The 21,715-nt window shown below is 45.7% G+C and overlaps 3 protein-coding genes across 3 annotated transcripts in view; 1 reads left to right on the top strand and 2 right to left on the bottom strand.

Annotated features, from left to right (window-relative positions):
• Positions 1-21,715, top strand: part of LOC144697775 (uncharacterized) — a 131,487-nt gene that overhangs the window by 41,003 nt on the left and 68,769 nt on the right. The gene's annotated exons all lie outside the window — the stretch shown is intronic.
• Positions 356-13,674, bottom strand: LOC144698376 (uncharacterized). The gene is made up of 4 exons (XM_078570328.1): positions 13,638-13,674; positions 7,170-7,974; positions 2,964-2,967; positions 356-995 (listed from the first exon to the last, which is right to left on the bottom strand). The coding sequence occupies exons 1-4, from the start codon at positions 13,672-13,674 to the stop codon at positions 663-665; spliced, it is 1,179 nt and encodes a 392-aa protein (XP_078426454.1). The 3' UTR covers positions 356-662.
• Positions 5,860-21,715, bottom strand: part of LOC144698224 (uncharacterized) — a 111,790-nt gene continuing 95,934 nt past the window's right edge. The window contains exon 2 of the mRNA XM_078570208.1: positions 5,860-5,876. The gene's annotated coding sequence lies outside the window, so the exon portion shown is untranslated. The remainder of the gene's footprint in view (positions 5,877-21,715) is intronic.

The raw sequence follows: 21,715 nt of genomic DNA, 5'->3' as shown, positions 1-21,715 counted from the left end.
ATCAAGAAGAATGAGGAGGCTCGAATGAGAGCTTTTGAAATGAAAGGCCTCAGACGGATATTCTGTGTGTCATGGACGGCGAGGAGGACAGACAAGTGGGTGCTCGAGAAAGCTGGTGTTAAGAGGAACTTGTTTGAGGCAGTGATATCAGGGAAGGTCACAGAGTTTGGACACGTGATGTGAACAGGAGGCGAGTGTTTGCAAAAAGAGGTAATGCAAAAACAAACACCTGGAAAATGTGCACAAGGAAGACCCAAGATGGAATAGATGGATAATATCAGAAGGTGGACTGACCTCTCAGTGGGACAGGCAGTGAGGCAGCAGAGAATAGAAATCAGTGAAGAAAGATTATTCATAGTGTGGCAACCCTCGAAACAAAGACAGGTGAAAAACAAGATAAAACACCTGTAGTATAGGAAAAACATTATTTACTATCCAGGATAAAATAAATGTACTTCATCTGCCTTTGTTGATCATTTCACTGGAAATGTGCACTCCCAGGCTCAAAGAGCATCAGTCCACTGGAAGGAAAGTCATGAAACCGGCCAGTCCAGCAGAAAGAAACCCTCTGACCCTCCCACTTCACCAACTGTCAAAAGGAACATGGTTCAGTCCTGGATGTGATTAACAGCAGCAATAACAGCAGAATCCAACCCCTGTAATCACTTGTGAACTCTCTGGTGTCTCAGCCAGTGGAATGAATCACTGAATCCCTTCCCACACTCAGAGCAGGCGAATGGTTTCTGCCCGGAGTGAACTCGCCAATGTTTCAGCAGATTGGAAGACTGAGTGAATCCCTTCCCACACACAGTGCAAGTGAATGGCCTTTCCCCTGTGTGAACTCGCTGGTGTGCCAGCAGGGTGGATGAATGAGTGAATCCCTTCCCACACACGGAACAGGTGAACGGCCTCTCCCCAGTGTGAACTCTCTGGTGTCTCAGCAGGTGAAATGAATCACTGAATCTCTTCCCACACTCAGAGCAGGTGAACGGCTTCTGCCCAGAGTGAACTTGCCAGTGTTTCAGCAGATTTGAAGACTGAGTGAATCCCTTCCCACACATGGAGCAGGTGAATGGCCTCTCCTCAGTGTGAACTCGCTGGTGTGTCCGCAGTGTGGATGAATCTTTAAATCCTAGGGGGCACTGTTTTCAAATTAGGGTCGCCCTTAGGACAGAAATGAAAATTTTTTCTCTCTCAGAGCGTTGTGCAACTTTGGAACTCTCTGCCTCAGAAGGCGGTGGAGTCGGGGTCACTGAATATTTTTAAAGCAGAGGTAAATAGATTCTTGTTAGGTAAGGGAATCAAAGGTTATCAGGATTGAAACACATGAAGATCAGCCATGATCTTATTGAATGGTGGAGCAGGCTCAAGGGGCCGAATGGTCTACTCCTGTTCCTATTTCTTATGTTATTATGTCTCTCCTAGCCTTAGCATCCAGGGAAGGATAACACACCCAGGATCATTATTGGTGAAATTTTGCTGAACATTTCTGAAAAAAGACATCCTGTTGAGATTTTTCATCCTGCACTCATCAGGACAGATTTGTAAGAATACCAATTGTAAATGAAACAATGATTTATACTACATGAGAAGAGGGGCTGATTGGTTGGCAAGAGGACTCTGATTGGTAGAGGTGTTACCATGGAAGATGCACCAGGCAGTAGTTAACTGCCAAGCTTTGTTTAAATTCAAACCAGGCAGGTCGACTCTGATTGGTCATGGGAAATGAACCAGGGAATGACTGTCCCTAAGCTTTTGTTTTGTTGAAAAAGCGCAGTGTGTGGACATGCTGTTTCTGTTTGCAAAGGACAGGAGCCTGTGTGTGAATACATCAGTTTCTAGCATGTGTAAGTGAGCATGACTGATAATTTTAAATTGTTTGTCAGTGTCATTCTTAGAACAATCAGATTTGCTCAGCAAGTGCTGTCCAATTGCAGAGTCATTTATCATGTTGGACACTTTGTTCTGAGATTTTCAAGCCTGGGCCGGTTTATTATGGTCAGTACTTTGCCTGTTGTGAACAGCTGAAGGATCGCGCTGTTTGACAAGAATGATACCAGAAATGTGTGTGCTTACATGTGAGGAAAGGATTGACAGGCTGGGTCTCTTCTCTCTTGGATAAAGGAGTCTGAGAGGTGACCTAATCGAGGCCTTTAAAATGATGAAAGGGTTTGATAGAGAGGATACAGAGAGAATGCTTCCTCTTGTGGGGAAGAGAGACCATCAATATAAGATAGTCACCAAGAATCCAATAGGGAATTCAGAAGAATCTTCTTCACGCAGAGAGTGGTGAGAATGTGGAACTCGCTACCACAGGAAGTGGGTGAAGTGAATAGTATGGATGTATTTAAGGGGAAACGAGATAAGCACAAGAGGGAGAAGGGATTGGAGGGTTACATTGATAGATTTAGATGAGGAAAGATGGGAGGAGGCTCGAGTGGATCATAAACACCAGCATGGACTGGTTAGGCTGAATGGCCTGTTTCTGTGCCTTATATCCTCTGTAATCCTATGTAATCGAGCTCTGAATCCACTGTATTATTTCTGTCTGTGTCTGGAAGCAGCATGGCATTAACTTGAAGACTAAACTCAGACTCTCCCAGGCCATTGTCCTTACCACCCTGCTGTATGGAGCAGCATCCTGGGTCTGCTATCGGAGCCACGTCAAAGCTCTGGAACGCTTCCACCAAAGACACCTGAGGTCCATCATGAGGATTCGATGGCAGGACAAAATCACAAAACAACGAGGTCTCCATCGTGCTGGACTCAACAGCACAGAGACCACCCTCCAGAAAATTCCACTTGGATGGCCAGGCCATGTCCCCCACATGGACGATGACAGAATCCCCAAGCAGATCGTCAATGGGGAACTGTCTCAGGGTAAACAACATCAAGGTGGTCAGTACAAACGGTACAAGGACACCCTAAAAAAGAGCCTTACAAACTTGTGCATTGCAGACCACCTCTCTGGGGAAAACACTGCAGCTGACCAGCCCATGTGGAGGCAAACACTGAAATTTGGTTCAGCATGTTTCAAGGACCATCTACTCCAGACTCACAACATCCGATGTGCCCAGAGGAAGACCAGTGGTGGAGCAGCTGCAGAAGTTCCTCCGGCACCAACAACGACAACATGAACTGCCAGTTCTGTGGGCGTCCATGTCGATCCCACATCGGGCTCTTCAGTCAGGAGAGAAGCCACAGAAAACGATGCAATCATTGACAGCTTGGACATACTCGAACAACGAGGAGTCTACCCCAACATTACCCCTGTTCCCCGGATCAGGGAACGATACTCTGTCTGTATGATTGCAGTGCTGTTAATAAAGTCAGGAAAAGACAACCTGGTGTTGTGAGTTTGATTATCTGGTGTCTGAAATCACAAGATTCAATATTTAGAGTCAACAAGATGAACAAGGAAACACATCATGGCCCAATATTCCAGCTCGATATTCCCAGGAGAAAGTCTGTTATCTAACACCTCGAGTGGACAGAACGGAGAAAGATCCCACCTGTAAGAAACCATCGAATCATTTGTAAATATCTTTCAAATGTTGACAGGTTCCAACTGTCAGTTTCCATTACATTGAAGTTAATTGAAGGTGAGAGAGCGGTTATTCGAGAACTATAAAGAACACTAGTTAGACCACAGCTAGAGTACTGAGTACAGTTCAGGTCACCACATTACAGGATGTGATTGCGTAAGAGAGGGTACGAAAGAGATTTATCTGGATGTTGCCCAGATTGGGGAACTTTAACTGTGAGGAAATATCGGATAGACTGGGATTGTTTTCTGTGGAACAGAGGAGGCTGAGGGGAGATTTAATTGAGATGTATAAAATTATGAGGGGCCCAGATAGAGTGGATAGAAAGGACCTATTTCATTAGCAGGGACATCAATAACCAAGGGGCAAAGATTAAAACTAATTATTGGAGGATTAGAGGGGAGCTGAGTAATGTTTTCACCCAGAGGGTGATTGGGGAGCTGGAACTCACTGTCTGAAAGGGTGGTAGAGACAGAAACTCTCATCACATTTAAGAAACACTCCAATATACAGCTGGAGGTGCTGTAACCTCCAGGACTACAGACCAAGAGCTGGAAAGTGGGATTAGACTGGATAACTAATTTTCGGCCAGCACATGCATGATGGACTCAATGGCCTCCTCTGTGATGTAAATTTCTGTGATGACAAGTGGTCCTCGTGTTTTTATCCGAGACAGGCCTCAGCCCAGTCATTTGCTCCAAGTGTTGATGTGATGGTTGAAGCTAAGAGGTGTCAGGTGTCGGGAGCAGCAGGAGCAGTAAATAAATGGAAATGTCAGTAAATACTGATGTAGTTTATCTGTATCTAGTTCCATTTTAATAACTTCTGCTGAATGTGACCCTCACCCAGTGCCAGGATATCAGATCAGAGCCACCATGGAAAATGAGTTTGACACTCCTGAGTCTCTGTAACTTCCTCCAGCTCCACAACCCTCTGTGTAAATACAAGGTGTTGTTGTTGGATTACACCCTGAGATGGACAATGTCAACCTGATTCCCCTCATCCACTAGCACAACAACTTCTCCACAAAACACAAACAGGTTTGTAAATTGTGACCTCATTTTCCAGAAGCCATGTTGAGGATGTCTAATGGCTCCTTCTCTTACCCAGTGATCAGAAACAGCATCTCTTAGGATCCCTTCAAGCATCTTCCCTGTGATCGACATCACACTGATGGGCCTGTCGTTCCCTGGCTCTGCTTTGTCTTCAATTCGGAAAGTGGGAACTAAGTGAGCTGCCTTCCAATCTCAGGGAACAATCCCCGACTCTATTGAGCTGTTGAAGATTCGGCCAAGGGGCTCAAAGAGCAGCCGTCCCATCTCTTTAAGCAGCCTTGGGTGGGTATCATCTGGACCTGGAGCACCATCTAGTTTGAGATTTCCTATTTTATCCAGGGTGACAATCACTTTCTACTTTAATATCAATGATGTTACTGTCAACAGCACATCCCACAGCTGGATTCTGAACATCATCCACAGGAGTGCGGACTGATGTGAAATAGTCATTTAACAGCTCTGTTATATCTTGGCAATCTGTTTCAATCTGTCCTGAGCTGACTTTCAAAACCATCTTTAACTATCTTCTCACTCCTGATGGAGCTGGAAAAGTTGTCACCATTATTCCTATAATTGTTCACCACCTTCCTTTCCAAAGATTGCTTCACTTCTGTAACAGCTGCTTGTGTCTCCCTCAATTGTGGGTGATATTTGTCCCTATTCTCCTGGACACTGAATCCATCTTGTTCTAAACTGGGTTCAATGTCAGACAGTTCAGGGAGTCGGGAATCATTCACCCCTAGACCTACACTGACAGGTAAAACCCCAGACAGCTCCCTCAGTAAGGATCCCTTGATTTTTCACCATGTATTACTCAGGATACTGAAACCCACCTTTCTGACAGTCCACTCCTGGAGGCCCCACTCCCTGAGCCTACAACCTTCAGCAGGGTCAGTGGTGGAGTTCCACAGCGGGAGTGATCCCAGAGTAACTGTTGGGATTGCACCACCATGGATATCCTGAGTTGTCTATTTATAGTTATCCTGGTGTCTAACACACGCACACCAATAAAACAGGGAATTCCTGGAAACACGGTGCAGATCGTTCTTTATCTGGAGATCAAATGTCTGTGGTATAATTGTCCCAGCAGTTAACAGGCTCCTGTGAACTCCACTGTCTGCTCTTTCAATGCAGATTTTAACAAATGTCTTTCAAATAAGTTAACATCGTCCTGAAATGGTAGCTGTCGTATAATTACCACATTCATTTTCAGGCTGGAAACTTAAACCTGCCATTTCACTTTCAAGTCAAGAACACATCACAGTTTTACACCAATCTCTGATTTGACAGCACGTTTCCAGCATTCACCGTTGAAAAACAGAAATTGCTGCAAAATCTCAGCAGGTCTGGCAGCATCTGCAGAGAGAAAAACAGAGTTAACGTTTTAAGCCCAATATGGCCCTTCTTCGGTTCCAAAACATTAACTCTGTTTCTGTCTCCACAGATGCTGCCAGACCTGCTGAGACTTTCCAGCATTTTCTGTTTTTATTTTAGACACCCACAGTATTTTGCTTTATTTCACTGTTGTTCTTCCTGATTCTAAACACAATTGTAAAGGAGCCTTTTGTCCCATCTGAACCATGGAAAAAAGCAGCTGACACACATTTCTTCCACACTTCAGGATTAACCCACACAAAATCTCTTCAGTGTCAGTGAAGAGATGAGAAAGACAAAAGTGCCATTTGTCCCTCTCAGTGTGACCCTGAAGGACTGTGTCCAGGCTGAAGTTCTGTTCTTGCCGTATGATCCTCCCCCAGATTGTCCTTTCTGAGCTCCAGCCAGGTGATGTTAAACACTCAGGTGGGAAAGACAAAAATCTACAACAATATGTTCAAAACAAAGCTGATTTATTTGACATTTATCCAAATGTTAAACTCCAGCCCAGTTAGAGGGATAATGAACATCATCAGAAGCAAACTCCAACTCTCAGGATGAACATGGTCCAGTCCTGCATGTGATTAACAGCTGCAAGAACAGCAGCATCCAACCCCTGCAGTCACTTGTAAACTCACTGGTGTCAGTAGGTGAGATGACCGAGTGAATCTCTTCCCACGCATGGAGCAGGTGAACCGCCTGTCACCAGTGTGAATGTGTTTGTGTGTCAGCAGGTCCACTTTGCTTTTAAATCTCTGTTCACACAACTTAGAAAAGGTTTCTTATCAGTGTGAACAAGTTTATGTGTTTTAAGGTGGGATGACTGAGTGAATCTCTTCCCACACATGGAATAGGTGAACGGTCTCTCCCCAGTGTGAGTGCGTTGCTGGACACTGAGTTCACATGATCAACAGTACCCAGTCCCAATGAGAGCACCTGAATAGTCTTGTCAGTGTGAACACGTTGTTGGTACGTGAGCTCCACAGGATTTTCATAGCACTTCCTCCAATCCAGAGATTGAAAAGATCATCCCAGTGTGAACTCACTGGTTTGTCAACAGGTTGAATGAATGAGAGAATCCTTCCCCACATGGAGCAGGTGAATGACCTCTTCCTGGTGTGAACTCTCTGGTGTATCAGCAGGTGGGATGAGATAGTGAATCCCTGCCCGCACTCAGCAGGTGAATGGCCTCTACCCAGTGTGAACTCGCTGATGTATCCGCAGGTTGGATGACTGAATGAATCCCTTCCCACACTCAGAGCAGGTGAACGGCCTCTCCCCAGTGTGAACTCGCTGGTGTGTCAGCAGGTTGGTTAAGGTAGTGAATCCCTTCCCACACACAGAACAGGTGAACGGCCTCTCCCCAGTGTGAGTGCGCTGATGTATCAGCAGTTTGGATGACTGAATGAATCTTTTCCCACACTCGGTGCAGGTGAATGGCCTCTCTCCAGTGTGAATGCGCTGATGTATCAGCAGGTTGGATGAGGTAGTGAAACCCTTCCCACACTGGGGGCACGTGAATGGTCTCTCTCCAGTGTGAACTCGCTCGTGTATCAGGAGGTTGGTTAACCGAGTGAATACCTTCCCACATTCAGTGCAAGTAAATGGCCTCTCCCCAGTGTGAATCCGCTGGTGTACAGTGAGCTGAGATGATTGTCTGAACCCCGTCTCGCAATGAGAGCACCTGAACGGTCTCTCATCAGTGTGAACACGTTGATGGAGCATCAGTTCACTGGAACTTTTAAAGCATTTCCCACACTCTGGACAATTAAAAGGTTTCTCCCCAGTGTGAACTCGCTGGTGTCTCAGGAGATGCGATGACCAACGGAATCCTTTGGCACACATGGAGCAGGTGAACGGCCTCTCCCCAGTGTGACTGTGTTGATGAGTTTCCAGCTCAGACGGGAATCTGAATCCCTCCTCACAGACCCCACGATTCCACGATTTCTCCCCAGTGTGGCTGCACTTGTGTTTCAACAGGTCAAATGATCGACTGAAGCCTCGTCCACAGACAGAACATGTGTACGGTTTCTCTCCACTGTGAACGGTGCTTTTTCCTTCTATGATCAAAATCCGATGGTATTCAGGTTATGATAAATTAGGCAACTTCATCAGATCCTGATGTGATGATTGAGTTTCCCGACAGTGAATCCTCCCCTTCTAATACCCTGTGAAATTGATTTAAAAAAGAAAAAAGGGAGTGAGAGAGAACCCACAAAAACACAAAGGCAGGTTGTGAAATTGAGCTGAATGAATCTGTTAATTTGTGAGGCCAGGACTAAGAAAAAGTGAATGTGAAAGCTGCTGGACTGTCATAAAAACACAACTGGTTCACTCATGTCCTTCAGGGAAGGGAACCTGTCAGGGCCTACACGACAATCTGTTCTCTATGGGAGGGGACAGAGAGAGGTGGGCATGTGGGAGAAGTGGGGGGATGAGGCAAGGAAGAGGGATTTTATATATCTTCAACTCAACCAGAACTTTGACATAATCTCCCAAATCCTGACACTCTACCACTGAGAAGGATCAGGATAGCAGGTCTATGGGAACAGTATCACCTCCAAGTCACACACAGTCCTGACTTGTCTGACATCCAGAACTGGATGAGCACAAATTTCCTTCATTTAAATATTGGGAAGACTGAAGCCATTGTCTTCAGTCCCTGCAACAAACTCCATTCCCTGGCCACCGACTCCATCCCTCTCCCTGGCAACTGGGTGAGGTTGGAGCAGACTCTTCACAACTTCAGAATAATATTTGACCCCAAGAAGAGCTTACGACCAGATATCCCCATCATCACCAAGATCGCCTATTTCCACCTCAGTAACATCACCCGTCTCTGCTCATCTGCTGCTGAAACCCTCATCATTCCTTTGTTACCTCTAGACTTAACAATCCTAACACACTCCCAGCCGGCCTCCCATATTAAACCACCTCCCTCCATTTGGAGGTCATCCAAAACTCTGCTACCTGTGTGCTTACTCACACCAAGTCTTGTTCACCCATCACCCCTGTGCTCGCTGACACACAAAGGTTTCTGTTCAAGAAGCATCTAAATTTTAAACTTCCCATCCTTATTTTCAATTATATCCATGGCCCCTCCCTACCTCTGTAATCTCGTCCAGCCTCACAACACTCTGAGATCTTTGTGCTCATCTAATTCCTCAGAATTCCTGATTTTAACTGTTCCACTATTAATTGGCTGCATCTTCAGTTGCCCAAGGCCATAAACTGCGGAATTTCATCCCTGAAGCTCTCTGCCTCTCTACCTCACTTTCCTCCTCAAGATACTCCTTAAAACCTACGCCTTTGCCCAAGCTTTTGGTCACCTGCCCTAATATCTCCTTATGTGGCTCATTGTCAAATGTTGTTTTGTAACATTCCTGAGAAATGCTTTGGAATGTTTTATTACATTAAGGTGTTATATAAAAACAAATTAAGTGTCATTGACTTGGACATACATCACTGTTCCTACATCATCACTGGGTGAAAATCCTGTAATTCCTTATCTAACAGCATTGTGGAAGTACCTTCACTACATGGACTGCAGCTGTTCAAGAAGGTCAAACATCATCTTCTCCACAGGTAACTGGGGACTGGCAATATATGCTCCAGGTCTTGTTAATGACACCCAAATCCCAAGAATAAATTTTAAAAACTTGCATGTAAATATGGATATGTAAAATAGATTAAAAACACCTACAAAAATAATTGTTCTTAAAACAATATTCTTTTACATTGTCTGGACAGTGTCCGTTTAGCAACCTGATCTCCCCTAGAATCTACCTCCCTTGACAATTTCACATTGGAAATTTCTGGGCCCGACTGGGTTCCAAAGTCCCCAGGGTTAAACCCAGCAGCTTCTCCTCCATCTCCACTCCAGCTCAAACTGATGCAACAAAGGCTTCCAAAAGGGAATTGGATAAATTGCTGGGCTATGAGGAAAGGGCAGGGGAGTGGGACCAGCTGATTTGCTGTTCTGGAGAGTCAGCACGAGCATGACGGTGAAATGGCACCTTCTGAATTGCAATCACTCAATGATCCTCAGATTCAATGAAAAAGGGCCTACACCGGAGGCCAGGGACCAACTTCTGCAACCAACACGCAGCTCATTACAAATCAGTTGTTAAATGGTGCATCTCTATTTCTAGACTTGGTTCTGTGAGCAACAGCTGCAATAAAACAAATGCAAAATACAGTGTTTCCTGTAAATCTGAAAGAAAAAGAGCAAATGCTGGAAATGCTCCAGGTCAGACAGTAACTGTAGAAAAAGAGAGTTAACATTTCAGGATGTGCAGAATCAATTACAGGGAATAAAAATTCAGCAGAATTTTATGGTCAATATAAGCTCAGAAGCAGAAGAGAATGATCTCTAGTGCAGGAAAAACAATTCCTGACCATGGGAAGATAAAGCTGGTAAATCAACAGTGTATAGACGGGAGACGGGCAGGAGGGGACACCTCATTTCGACACAGCTGGCAGAAATAACAGGGAAATACCAAACATGTTTAAAATACACCCATTGTTCGAGGGAGAAGAAGTTAAACAATGGAAGAGAGGTGATCAGGGAGGCAGAGGTGAAACAGAGCAATGGATGGACATAGATTCAGATCCACAGTAAAGAAGCCACACCAGCCCCAAAGCTATGGAAACCAGAGCACAGCACTAAAAGCTCTAAATTGGAGATGAATGTTCAATAATACTCACCTCTGAAACAATTTCACTGTTTTCAAATTTAAAATTTCCTGCTAGAGCCTGCAGCTGGAAAGATATTACAAGCAGTGAAAGCACCTGTAAAAGGATATTACAAAAGTCATATGTGTCAGTCCAGGTTTGAAATTCAGAAGAGACAAACATTTATCTTGGTTTGAGTTTCCTGTGTGTTGATCCTCCCCTTCTAACCCTCTGTAAAAGGAGTTTCCAAAATCCATCACTGTTTGTCCAGGATAGAAATTCACAACATTCCCTCCTCCTGGCCTAGGATTAGTTAAGCAGTGACAACTTCCATTGGAAGCAGGCCAGAGAAGGTTTACTAGGCCAATTCCTGGAATGAGGGGGGTTGTCTTATGAGGAAAGGTTGAGCAGGTTGGGACTATACTCATTGGAATTTATAAGAATGAGATGTGATCTTATTGAAACATGTTAGATTCTGAGGGCTCCTGACAGATGCTGAGAGGGTGTTTCCTCTCATGGGGGAATCTAGAACAAGGTAGAGGGGGGCACAGTTTACAAATAAGGGGGTCTCTCATTTTACACTGAGGAGGGGAAATTTCTTATCTCAGAGGGTCATGAGTCTGTGGAATTCATTTCTCCAGAGAGCAGTGGAGTCTGGGTCATTGAATATATTCAAGGTTGCGTTGAGCAGATTTTTTATCTACAAGGGACACAAGTGTTACGGTGGGGGTGGTGGGGTGGGGGAGAGGGAGGGCGCAGACAGGAGAGTAGAGTTAAGGCCACAAGCATACCAGCTATGACCTTATTGAATGGCAGAACAGGCTCGATGGGCTGAATGGCCTCCTGATGTCCTTATTCTGGTGCTTGGGAAGACCGCGCATGCGCCCTGCAGCAAATTGCCCCTCGGAAGATAACCAGGGTCCAGGATAACCAGGGTCTGTTAACAAAAACAGAAACAGAAACAGCTGGAAAAACTCAGCAGGTCTGGCAGCATCGGCGGAGAAGATCAAAGTTGACGTTTCGAGTCCTCATGATCCTTCAACAGAACATCCTCTTCTCCGCCGATGCTGCCGGACCTGCTGAGTTTTTGCAGGTGTTTCTGTTTCTGTTTTGGTTTTGCATTTCCAGCATCCGCAGTTTTTTTGTTTTTAACCAGGGTCTGTTCCCCAGAGCTGCAAACGCCATTCCCATTCCTGCACAGTCTGATTCTGGGCTTGCGGCCTACATCGGGTGTTTATGAAGCCTCCTTTCCCTCCCCTCCCCTCCCCTTCCCTCCCCAGCCTCACCTCCCGGCTCCATTCCTCCCTCCGCCCCGCCCGCTCTCACCGATTTCCAAAAGCCTCTCCCGCACTCACAGGGCTCCGATACAAGTGACACTGCGCATGCTCCAAACGGATCAGCACGGCGCCTGCGCACTGGGCTCCTGTACAGTGACTAGAGCACATTCACATCCGCACGGAATGTTGGGTAACAGCAGCGTCATTGACACTCGAAATACAAAATAGAAAATCGTTCTGTTAACCAATTGGGATAAATTAATTTTTAAAAGAAGACACGTAAATGTTTGTGAATTTGTGTGCTGCTGGGTTCCATCTCCCAACGTGATTTAAATCTCTGCTCCATTCGGAATACACTGAGTTTTTAAAGCTTTTTCAAATGGTTCCCCTCTCTCTCCTCCCATGCAGGTGCTGACCCTGGCTGGGTTCAATCCCACAGTCACTGGTTCCTCTCTTTCTCTCTCTATCTTATGTTACTGAATATTCACTCTTTGATATAATGATACAGCACAGATGGAAACTATTCAGCCCATCATGCCTGTGCTGACTTTTTGGACGATCTATCCAAGTAATTCCACAGCCCGGCTGGTACTGTCAAAACGATGCATATCTGCTGTAGTAATGCAGGAGGTGAATGGGAAAGGATCTCCCAGACTCTGGGAAGATTGATTGACCAGTGTTCTGAGCTGAAATAAAACAGCAAGTACCACAAAAACTCAGCAGGTCTGGCAACTCCTCTGGAGAGAGGAACAGTGTTAGTATTTTGTTTCCAATATGATTCTTTATTTTATTCAATCATGGGATGTAGGTGTCCTATCCCTAGTTGCCCTAGCTCAGAGGGCATTTAGAGTTAACCACATTGCTGTCACATGTAGTTACCATTTCACTAAAGGACATTTGTGAACCAGATGGGTAGTCATCATTCGACTTTTAATTCAGATTTTTATTCGCACTGTGGTGGGATTATCCAGCGCATTGCCCTGGGTCTCTGGATTACTAGTTTAGCAACAATACCACTCTGCCGTCTACTCCCCTTCTTCGAAACTGAAATGGACAGCCATTTTTCCTGTATTCTGACATTAAAACTTACCGTGTTTTGTTTTTTTTATACTACAAACATGACCACTCCCTTTGCCTTTTGTTCAATCACATCTTTGTTTAATCTCTCTCGTCCTCCTGACCTTCTCTTTTGTTGTACCTGACCCTCCCCACTTTTCAATGCCAGAAAACCCATGCTATTTCTCCATTTCTGCAGTTCTGAAGAAGAGTCACATTACAGTCGAAACATTAAATCTGCTTCTCTCTCCACAGATGCTGTTAGACCTGCTGAATTTTTCCAACACCTTCCGATTTTTATTTCAGATCTCCACTATCCGTAGTATATTGCTTTTATTTAAGGGTTCACTGGTTAGTTAAGTACAGAGTACTTGGTCGAGTTTAATTCGATAATTCTGCACACCCCACATACCACAGTGACATTATTAATAATGGGCCAAGTGAAGGGAACATCCCTGATGTGATAGAGTAGATGAATTATGGAGTTACGAATCAAGGATATTAATATGCTGTAACCTCACAAATGCCAATTAGCTGGGATGTTGCAGTTTGAAAGAACCCCACATACTTGTCCAGTGAAAGAGGCCGTGTCCATTGGACATATTAGGGCCACACCACTGTCCAATTTCACTGATGTTCATGTGGATGGATCTCACCTTTATGAACAAGGTCTGTATCAGACTGGTGCTGCATCTTATGTCCCTCATGACAGCTGTAATATCCTTATTAAATAGTCAATATAATATTTAACCCAGAAATCTGAGCTTATTGAGACAACAGCCCTTCAAACTGTCACTGATGGAAACTCCAACTATTCAGAAACTATCCATTGGTTGTAACTCCCTCAGGGAAAACCTACCTCTCTGGCAAAAAAAACAACACAACTTCTCCACAACAGAAAGGAAACCACTCACCCACCACTCCAAATGCCGAATGATTTGATATATTGCTGGTAAGTGACGGGAACAATTTGCTATTTGTAATGTGAATGTACATCAGCAGCAAGAGTTAGCGAAGAGGGTGATGGTAATAACCAGGCAGACTGACTCACCAGGAAAGTTACTCCAAAAGGAATTCCATGGGATCCACCCAGAACACTGGTACTGGTACGACAGACTCCAGTTAAACGTGGTTTAAAAACTTGTCAGGACCATGACCCTGATGTGACTGTGGCCAAAGAGGCCGTACACCATAGCAAAGACTCTCCCTCATCCTTTCTCAGCAAGGACTCACTCATCCAACAAGGGTGGCTCTAATTTGACTTGGGTCACACTTTGATGCCTCAGAACATAATTATTTTTGTTCATGGATCAAATCTGGGACATGTTTCTCTTTTTCCAGTCCTCGATATGTTGCATAATTACTATTGACAACACAGGATGCACCAGGATGCCCATCACTACCTGAACCTGTGACCAAATTAACCTGGATTTGTGAACGGACATGTCACATCTGAATGACGTTCCGTGGGAAACATTGCAGATTGATTATACAGGCCCACTACCCACAGTAACAGGAAGGGACCGGTATATCCTGGTAGCTATAGTTATGCTTACCTGGTGGATTGAATCTTTCCCTGCCTGTAAAAAATGATGCAGCCACTACAGCTAATATCTTGTGGGAACAGATCTTTATCAGATGGGACTTTCTGAAAAGGATAGAGAGTGATATTGGTTCTCATTTCACAGCTGAATTAAAGCAGCAGTTCCGTCATCTTGTGGGTGTGGAACAACATTTCCACATCACCTACCACCGAGCACTTAGCGGGATAGTCGAGGGCTTTACTTTTCTATAAAAACAGCACTGAGAAAAGCTGTTATAAAGGGAGCTGATGATCTGGTCAAGGTCAACTGCCTTGCCTAGTATGTTAATGACCATTCACTCCCCTCCTGTTCACTCCTCCAATTTCAGCCCATTTCAGCTCATGACAGGGCAGAAAATGCAGATTGTGCATCGCCCTAGGATCCCACTCCCCATTGCTACTCGACAGACTCAGGACCTGTTTCTCCAGAACCTCCAACAAACCTCAGCATCCTCCCTCAGTGGGACTACAGGCAGTGGAGAAGATGGTCCTGCCCATCTCAACACCTCCAGGGAGAACAACCCTACTAGTTACATTAACTGTTCAATGGGAGATGAAGTCATGTTAAAAACCTTGTGAAAAGGGGTCGGGTCGGGATGCTAATTGGGAAGGTCCATATGATGTTCTAGTTAGACTTGTGGGAAACAAATCTTATATTAGCGAAATGGAAATGAAGGATGGAAATGCAATATTTGTGTTATCATGAAGATCAGTGTGAACTGTATATAATGAAAATGTCAGATAACCAGAGTGAGAATAAACGCTGTGTTTGATTTTATCCAACAGGGACAAAATGTGGATGGTCATCATGCTCCTGGACTGTGTCCAGGCTGAAGTTCTGTTCCTGCCGTATGATCCTCCCCCAGATTGTCCTTTCTGAGCTCCAGCCAGGTGATGTTAAACACTCAGGTGGGAAAGACAAAGATCTACAGCAATATGTTTAAAACAAAGCTGATTTATTTGCTATATAACCAGAATACTAAACTTCAGTTCGATTATTAACATCAGCAGAAACAAACTCCAACTGTCAGAATGAACATAGTTGGGGGAATTAATTTCTGGCATGTTGAATTGTAATCTGATTGGGTGTCTGGCTTACTGTGAGAGAACATCAAGCTGTCAGGGGGAGGGATGATGTTGAGGAGAGCAGGTTTCTGATGGTGCGTTTGTGTGTGTGTATGTGTATGTAAGGGAGAGACAGGCTGTGCCGAGAGTTCGGTACAGGCAGTACCAGTGCAGCCCTAAATGATCGAGAACATCTCTCTCTGCCGGAGTGAGACTCTCTGCTATGTGGATGCTGCAGGGAAGGAAGAGCGGAAGGAGACTCGCAAGGAGTCTCTGGACGGAGCAGAAGTGAGTGTGCTACCAAATTTTCAACACCAAATTATCAAGGGGAGCAAACAGGAATGAAACGCCAATGGCGAAAAGTTGGTGATGCAGGTTGATAGAGACATTTAAAAGAACAATAAGCAATTGGTTTCATTTCTAGAGGGTGAGCGTTGAAAAACAGAAGTTTTGTTCTACCCTATATCGAGAGATGGAAGCACTGTGCACGGTTCTGGCCTCCGTATTATAAAAAAGGATATAGAGGCACCGGAGAAGATGCAAAACAAAAAAAAGATTTACAAGGACGATTCCAGATCTGAGAGGTTATAACCATCAGGAAAGACTGAACAGGCTGGGGCTCTTTTCTCCAGAAAAGAGATGGTTGAGGGGGTGACCTGATCGAGGTCCTTAAAATGATGAAAGCGTTTCGAGCGGGTAGACGTAGAGAAGATGTGGAGGAGACCAGAACTGGGCGGTGGGGGTAGGGGTGGTTAGTAGTTATCAATATAAGATAGTCATTAATAAATCCAATGGGGAATTCAGGAGAATTTACCCAGAGAGTGGGGAGAATGTGGAACTCGCTCCCATAGGGAGTGGTCGAGGTGAATAGCATTTAAGGGAAAGAGTTAGGGTGGGGGTGGTGGTAGTGAGACTAACCCGATCGCTCGTCAGAAGTGCTGGAAAGGACTCAATGGGCTCAATGGTCTCCTTCAGTGCTGCACAAATTTGGTGAATGGGAGCAAAATTTCTGCCAAGTTTTCTTTCTATATCCAAACTGGTTGGGTTCAGTCCTGTCAACACATATTTGTACCGCCCTGTGGTAACCCACTCCCTCTCGAAGGTGCCGCACTGCCTCCCTCGCGGGGAATGGGGAACAGCTCCGGAGCACAGGAAGTTTGTTTCTCAGGCAGTGGGTTCAACAACCTCGGTCGTTGGTAAGATTTTAGAGTCCATTATTAAGGATGAGATTTCAGAATACTTGGAAGTGCATGGTAAAATAGGGCAAAGTCAGCATGGTTCCATCAAGGGGAGGTCATGCCTGACAAATCTGTTAGAATTCATTAAGGTGGTAACGAGTCGGTTAGACAAAGGAGAGCCAATTGATGTTATCTACTTGGACTTCCAGAAGGCCTTTGACAAGGTGCCGCACAGGAGGCTGCTCAGTAAGATAAGAGCCCATGGTGTTAGAGGCAAGGTACTAGCATGGATAGAAGATTGGTTGTCTGGCAGGAGGCAGACAGTGGGGATAAGGGGGTCCTTCTCAGAATGGCGGCCGGTGATTAGTGGAGTTCTGCAGGGGTCAGTATTGGGACTACAACTTTTCACTTTATACATTAATGATCGAGATGAAGGAACTGAGGGCATTCTGGCTAAGTTTGCAGATGATACAAAGATAGGTGGAGGGACAGGCAGTATTGAGGAGGCGGGGAGGCTGCAGAAGGATTTGGACAGGTTAGGAGAATGGGCAAAGAAGTGGCAGATGGAATACAACGTGGGCAAGTGTGAGGTCATGCACTTTGGTAGGAAGAATAGAGGCATAGACTATTTTCTAAATGGGGAGAGAATTCAGAAATCTGGAGTGCAAAGGGACTTGGGAGTCCTAGTCCAAGATTCTCTTAAGGTTAACTTGCAGATTGAATCGGTAGTTAGGAAGGCAAACGCAATGTTGGCATTTATTTCGACAGGACTAGAATATAAAAGCAGGAATGTGCTGCTGAGGTTTTATAAGGCTCTGGTCAGACCACATTTAGAATATTGTGAGCAATTTCGGGCCCCATACCTCAGGAAGGATGTTCTGGCCCTGGAGAGGGTCCAGAGGATGTTCACGAGAACGATCCAAGGAATGAAAGACTTAACATATGAGGAACGGTTGAGGACTCTGGGTCTATACTCGATGGAGTTTAGAAGGATGAGGGGGGATTTAATTGAAACTTACAGAACACTGAAAGGCCTCGATAGAGTGGACGTGGGGAAGATGTTTCCATTAGTATGAGAGACTAGGACATGAGGGCACAGCCTCGGTGTAAAGGGAAGACCTTTTAGAACAGAGATGAGGAGAAACTTCTTTAGCCAGAGAGTGGTGAATCTATGGAATTCATTGCCACAGAAGGCTGTGGAGGCCAGGTCATTGAGTGTGTTTAAGACCGAGATAGATAGGTTCTTGATTGGTAAGGGGATCAAAGGTTACGGGGCGAAGGCGGGAGAATGGGGTTGAGAAACTTATCTGCCATGATTGAATGGCAGAGCAGACTAGATGGGCCGAATGGCCTAATTTCTTCTCCTATGTCTTATGGTCTTATGGGTTCGGCACAGCTCCGGGGAAATCAGTACGGAGCCAGGAAAAGGCTGCTGGCGCCCTCCTGCCACAGCTGGTAAAGCCTGGCATCTTCACAGTCAGCTATTTGAGCTGTAAATGATTGGGCATTGATATCGTGACACCTTCCCTACGACCATCAGCGTTTTCGCTAGAGTAAACAAGGAGAAACTGTTTCCAGCGGCAGGAGGGTCGGTGAACAGAGGGACACAGATTGAAGAGAATCGGGAAAAGAACCAGAGGGGGAGATGAGGGGGATTTTTTTTTTTTATACAGCGAGTTTTTGTGATCTGGGAGGCGCTGCCTGAAAGGGCGGTGGAAGCAGATTCAACAGGAACTTTCAAAAGGGGAATTGAATAAATACTTGAAGGGGAAATGTTTTCAGGGCTATGGGGGAAAGAGCAACGTGGGGGAAGTGGGACTAATTGGATAGATCTTTCAGAGAGCCAGCACAAGCACAATGGGCTGAATGGCCTCTTCCTGTGTTGTAAGATTTTATAATTCATTTCTTTCTGCCCACACCTGATTGTGCACCCTCCACAGTCACTAACTAGCACATTTTCTTGTTTTTGTCACTGTTTTATTCTGGTTCTCTGTCATGTCCACCTTCCTCTCCCTCTTCTGTTTTCCCTGTCCTCCTCTCCCGCTCTCCCACTCTCCCCGGTCTCTCTCTCCTTCCCTCCGACTCTCCCATTCTCCCCACTCTCCCTCTCCTTCTCTCCCGCTCTCCCACTTCCCCCGGTCTCCCTCTCCTTCTCTCCCACTCTCCCACTCCTCCTGGTCTCCCTCTCCTTCCCACCAGCTCTCCCATTCTCACCGGTCTCTCTTACTCTCCTTCTCTCCCACTCTCCCACTCCCCAGTCTCTCTCTCTCTTTCTCTCCCACTCTCCTAGTCCCTGGTCTCCCTCCCTTTCTTTCCTGCTCTCCCACTCCCCCTGGTCTTCCTCTTCTCGCCTGCCCTCCCACTCCTCCCAGTTTCTGTCTCCTTCTCTACCGCTCTCCCACTCTTCCCAGTCTCTGTCTCCTTCTCTCCCGCTCTCCCACTCTCCCCAGTCTCTGTCTCCTTCTCTCCCACTCCTCCTAGTCTCTGTCTCCTTCCCTCCTAGTCTCCCTCTCCTTCCCTCCTACTGTCCCACTCCAGCAATCTCCCTCTCCTTCTCTCCCGCTCTCCCACTCTCCCTGTTCTCTCTCTCCTTCCCTCCCACACCCCCGGTGTCTCCTTCTCTCCCGCTCTCCCATACCCCGGTCTCTCCTTCTATCCCACTCTCCCACTCCCCATGGTCTCTCTCTCTCCTCTCCCGCTCTCCCATTCTCTCCAGTCTCTCTCTCCCGCTCTCCCGTTCTCTCCGGTCTCTCTCTACCACTCTCCCATTCTCTCCGGTCTCTCTCTCCTTCTCACCCGCTCTCCCACTCCCCCCAGTCTCTCTCCCACCCTTCCATTTGCCCAGGTCTCTCTCTCCTTCTCTCCTGCTCTGCCATTCTCTCCGGTTTCTCTCTCCTTCTCTCCCACTCTCCCATTCTCCCCAGTCTCTCTCTCTCCTTCTCTTCCGCTCTCCCATTTCCCAGTTAGGAGAGGGGATGGCGTAGTGGTATTGTTGCTGGACTAGTAGTCCAGAGACCCAGGGTAATGCTCTGGGGGCCTGGGTTCGAACGGTGGTGGGTTCAGATGGTGGAATTTGAATTCAGTAAAAATCTGGAATTAAAAATCTTACGATAACCATGAAACCATTGTTGATTGTTGTGAAAACCCATCTAGTTCACTAATGCCCCTTTAGGGAGGTCATGCTTACCTGGTCTGGCCTACATATGACCCCAGACCCACAGCAATGTGGTTGACTCCTAAAGGCCCTCTGAAATGGCCGAGCTGGCACTCAGTTGTATCAAAACCGCTACAAAGTCTCGAAAAAGGAACGAAACAGGATGGGCCATCTGGCATTGACATAGGCACCGGAAACGACAGCAGCAATCTCAGCCCCGTCGACCCTAAGTCCTCCTTACCAACACCTGGAGGAGCCATTTAAATACTGTGGCTACAAGAGCAGGTGAAAGGCTAGGAATCCTGCGACGAGTAACTCACCTCCTGACTCCCCAAAGCATGTCCACCATCTACAAGGCACAAGTCAGGAGTGTGATGGAATAATCCCCGCTTGTCTGGATGTGTGCAGCTATGGTTCCTGTTAAAGTTGCTCAACCAAGGACAGACATGTCTCCGATGTCTCTGTCGGAGTGGAAGACACTGAACTGCCTGTGCCTAATGAGGTACCTGATGTTAATGCGGTTCCAGAGAATATGGTTCCTGCAAAAGAATCGGAAGTGGTGGAGCTTCGACATTCCACACAGATCAGGAAACCATCTTAAAGACTGAATTTGTAATTTCATGACCTGTGTAAATATTGTGATGGCATGAGATAAATACAAAAGGTAGAGAAAAGTTTAAGGTTGTGGGGGGGTGGGGTGGCTGCAGTAATTATAGTTTTGATAAATGTAGGACTGTAGCTTTAAGAATACTCCTGTGTTGTAAGATCACATGATCTGTCTGGACCAATGAGTTAGCAGCACGGGGACCCACGAGGAGAGAATTCTTCTTTAGTTATAGAGTTAGATGCACACATGTAACTGCTGCTGCCGTCTTGTAAATAAAGTTCAACGTTTCCACCAAGCAAAGCTGCCTAGAAATCAACTCTATCACACTTTCCTTCCCGAAAGTACATCAGTGAAACAAACAGGGTATTTATGACAATTGATGGTCACCATTACTGAGACTGGCTTTCAATTCCAGATTTATTAATTGAATTTAAATTCCACCTACCACTGTGGTGGGAATTGAACCCATGTCTCCCAGAGCATTAGCCTAGGCCTCTTGCTTAGTAGTCCAAACATTAATGCTTTGCCACCGTCTCACCTTTTAGTGACAATCAAATATTGATAGCCCTTAGTTCTGGTCTCACCCCACACAGATAGAAAGACTTTCTCTACCCTATCGAAAAACCCCTTTCATCGTCTTAATCAGGTCACCCCGCAGCTTTCTCATTTCTAGAGAAAAGAGCCCCAGCCTGTTCAGTCTTTCCTGAGAGTTATAACCTCGCGGATTTTGGCTGTGTAGGAAATGCAGAATAGATGAAGAATAGCCTTCTTCAGTGCTGTGAAGTCCTGAGATGATCGGGAAAAGGGGTTTAATTTCACTCCACCTGGCGGAAACTGCACAGCAACAGACTTAAAATGGTAGCGGACAACTTGCTTCTCCAGCCCTTTTGGCACTGGGTGGCGGGGCTGTGACAGGAAGAATAAAAAATAGACATATTATCTAAATGGTGAGAGATTGCAGAGCTCTGAGATGCAAAGGGATCTGGGTGTCCTAGTGCATGAATCACAAAAGGCCTTTACATCAAGTAATTAGGAAGGCTAATAGAATGTTATCGTTTATTGCAAGGGGAATTGATTGTAGGGAGTTATGCTTCAGTTCTACGGGGCATTGGTGAGACCGTATCTGGAGTACTGTGTACAGTATTGGT

The sequence above is a fragment of the Cetorhinus maximus genome, chromosome 23 (assembly GCF_964194155.1).
Source record: "Cetorhinus maximus chromosome 23, sCetMax3.hap1.1, whole genome shotgun sequence".
Classification (NCBI taxonomy): domain Eukaryota; kingdom Metazoa; phylum Chordata; class Chondrichthyes; order Lamniformes; family Cetorhinidae; genus Cetorhinus; species Cetorhinus maximus.
This window is presented reverse-complemented; position numbering and strand designations above follow the sequence as displayed.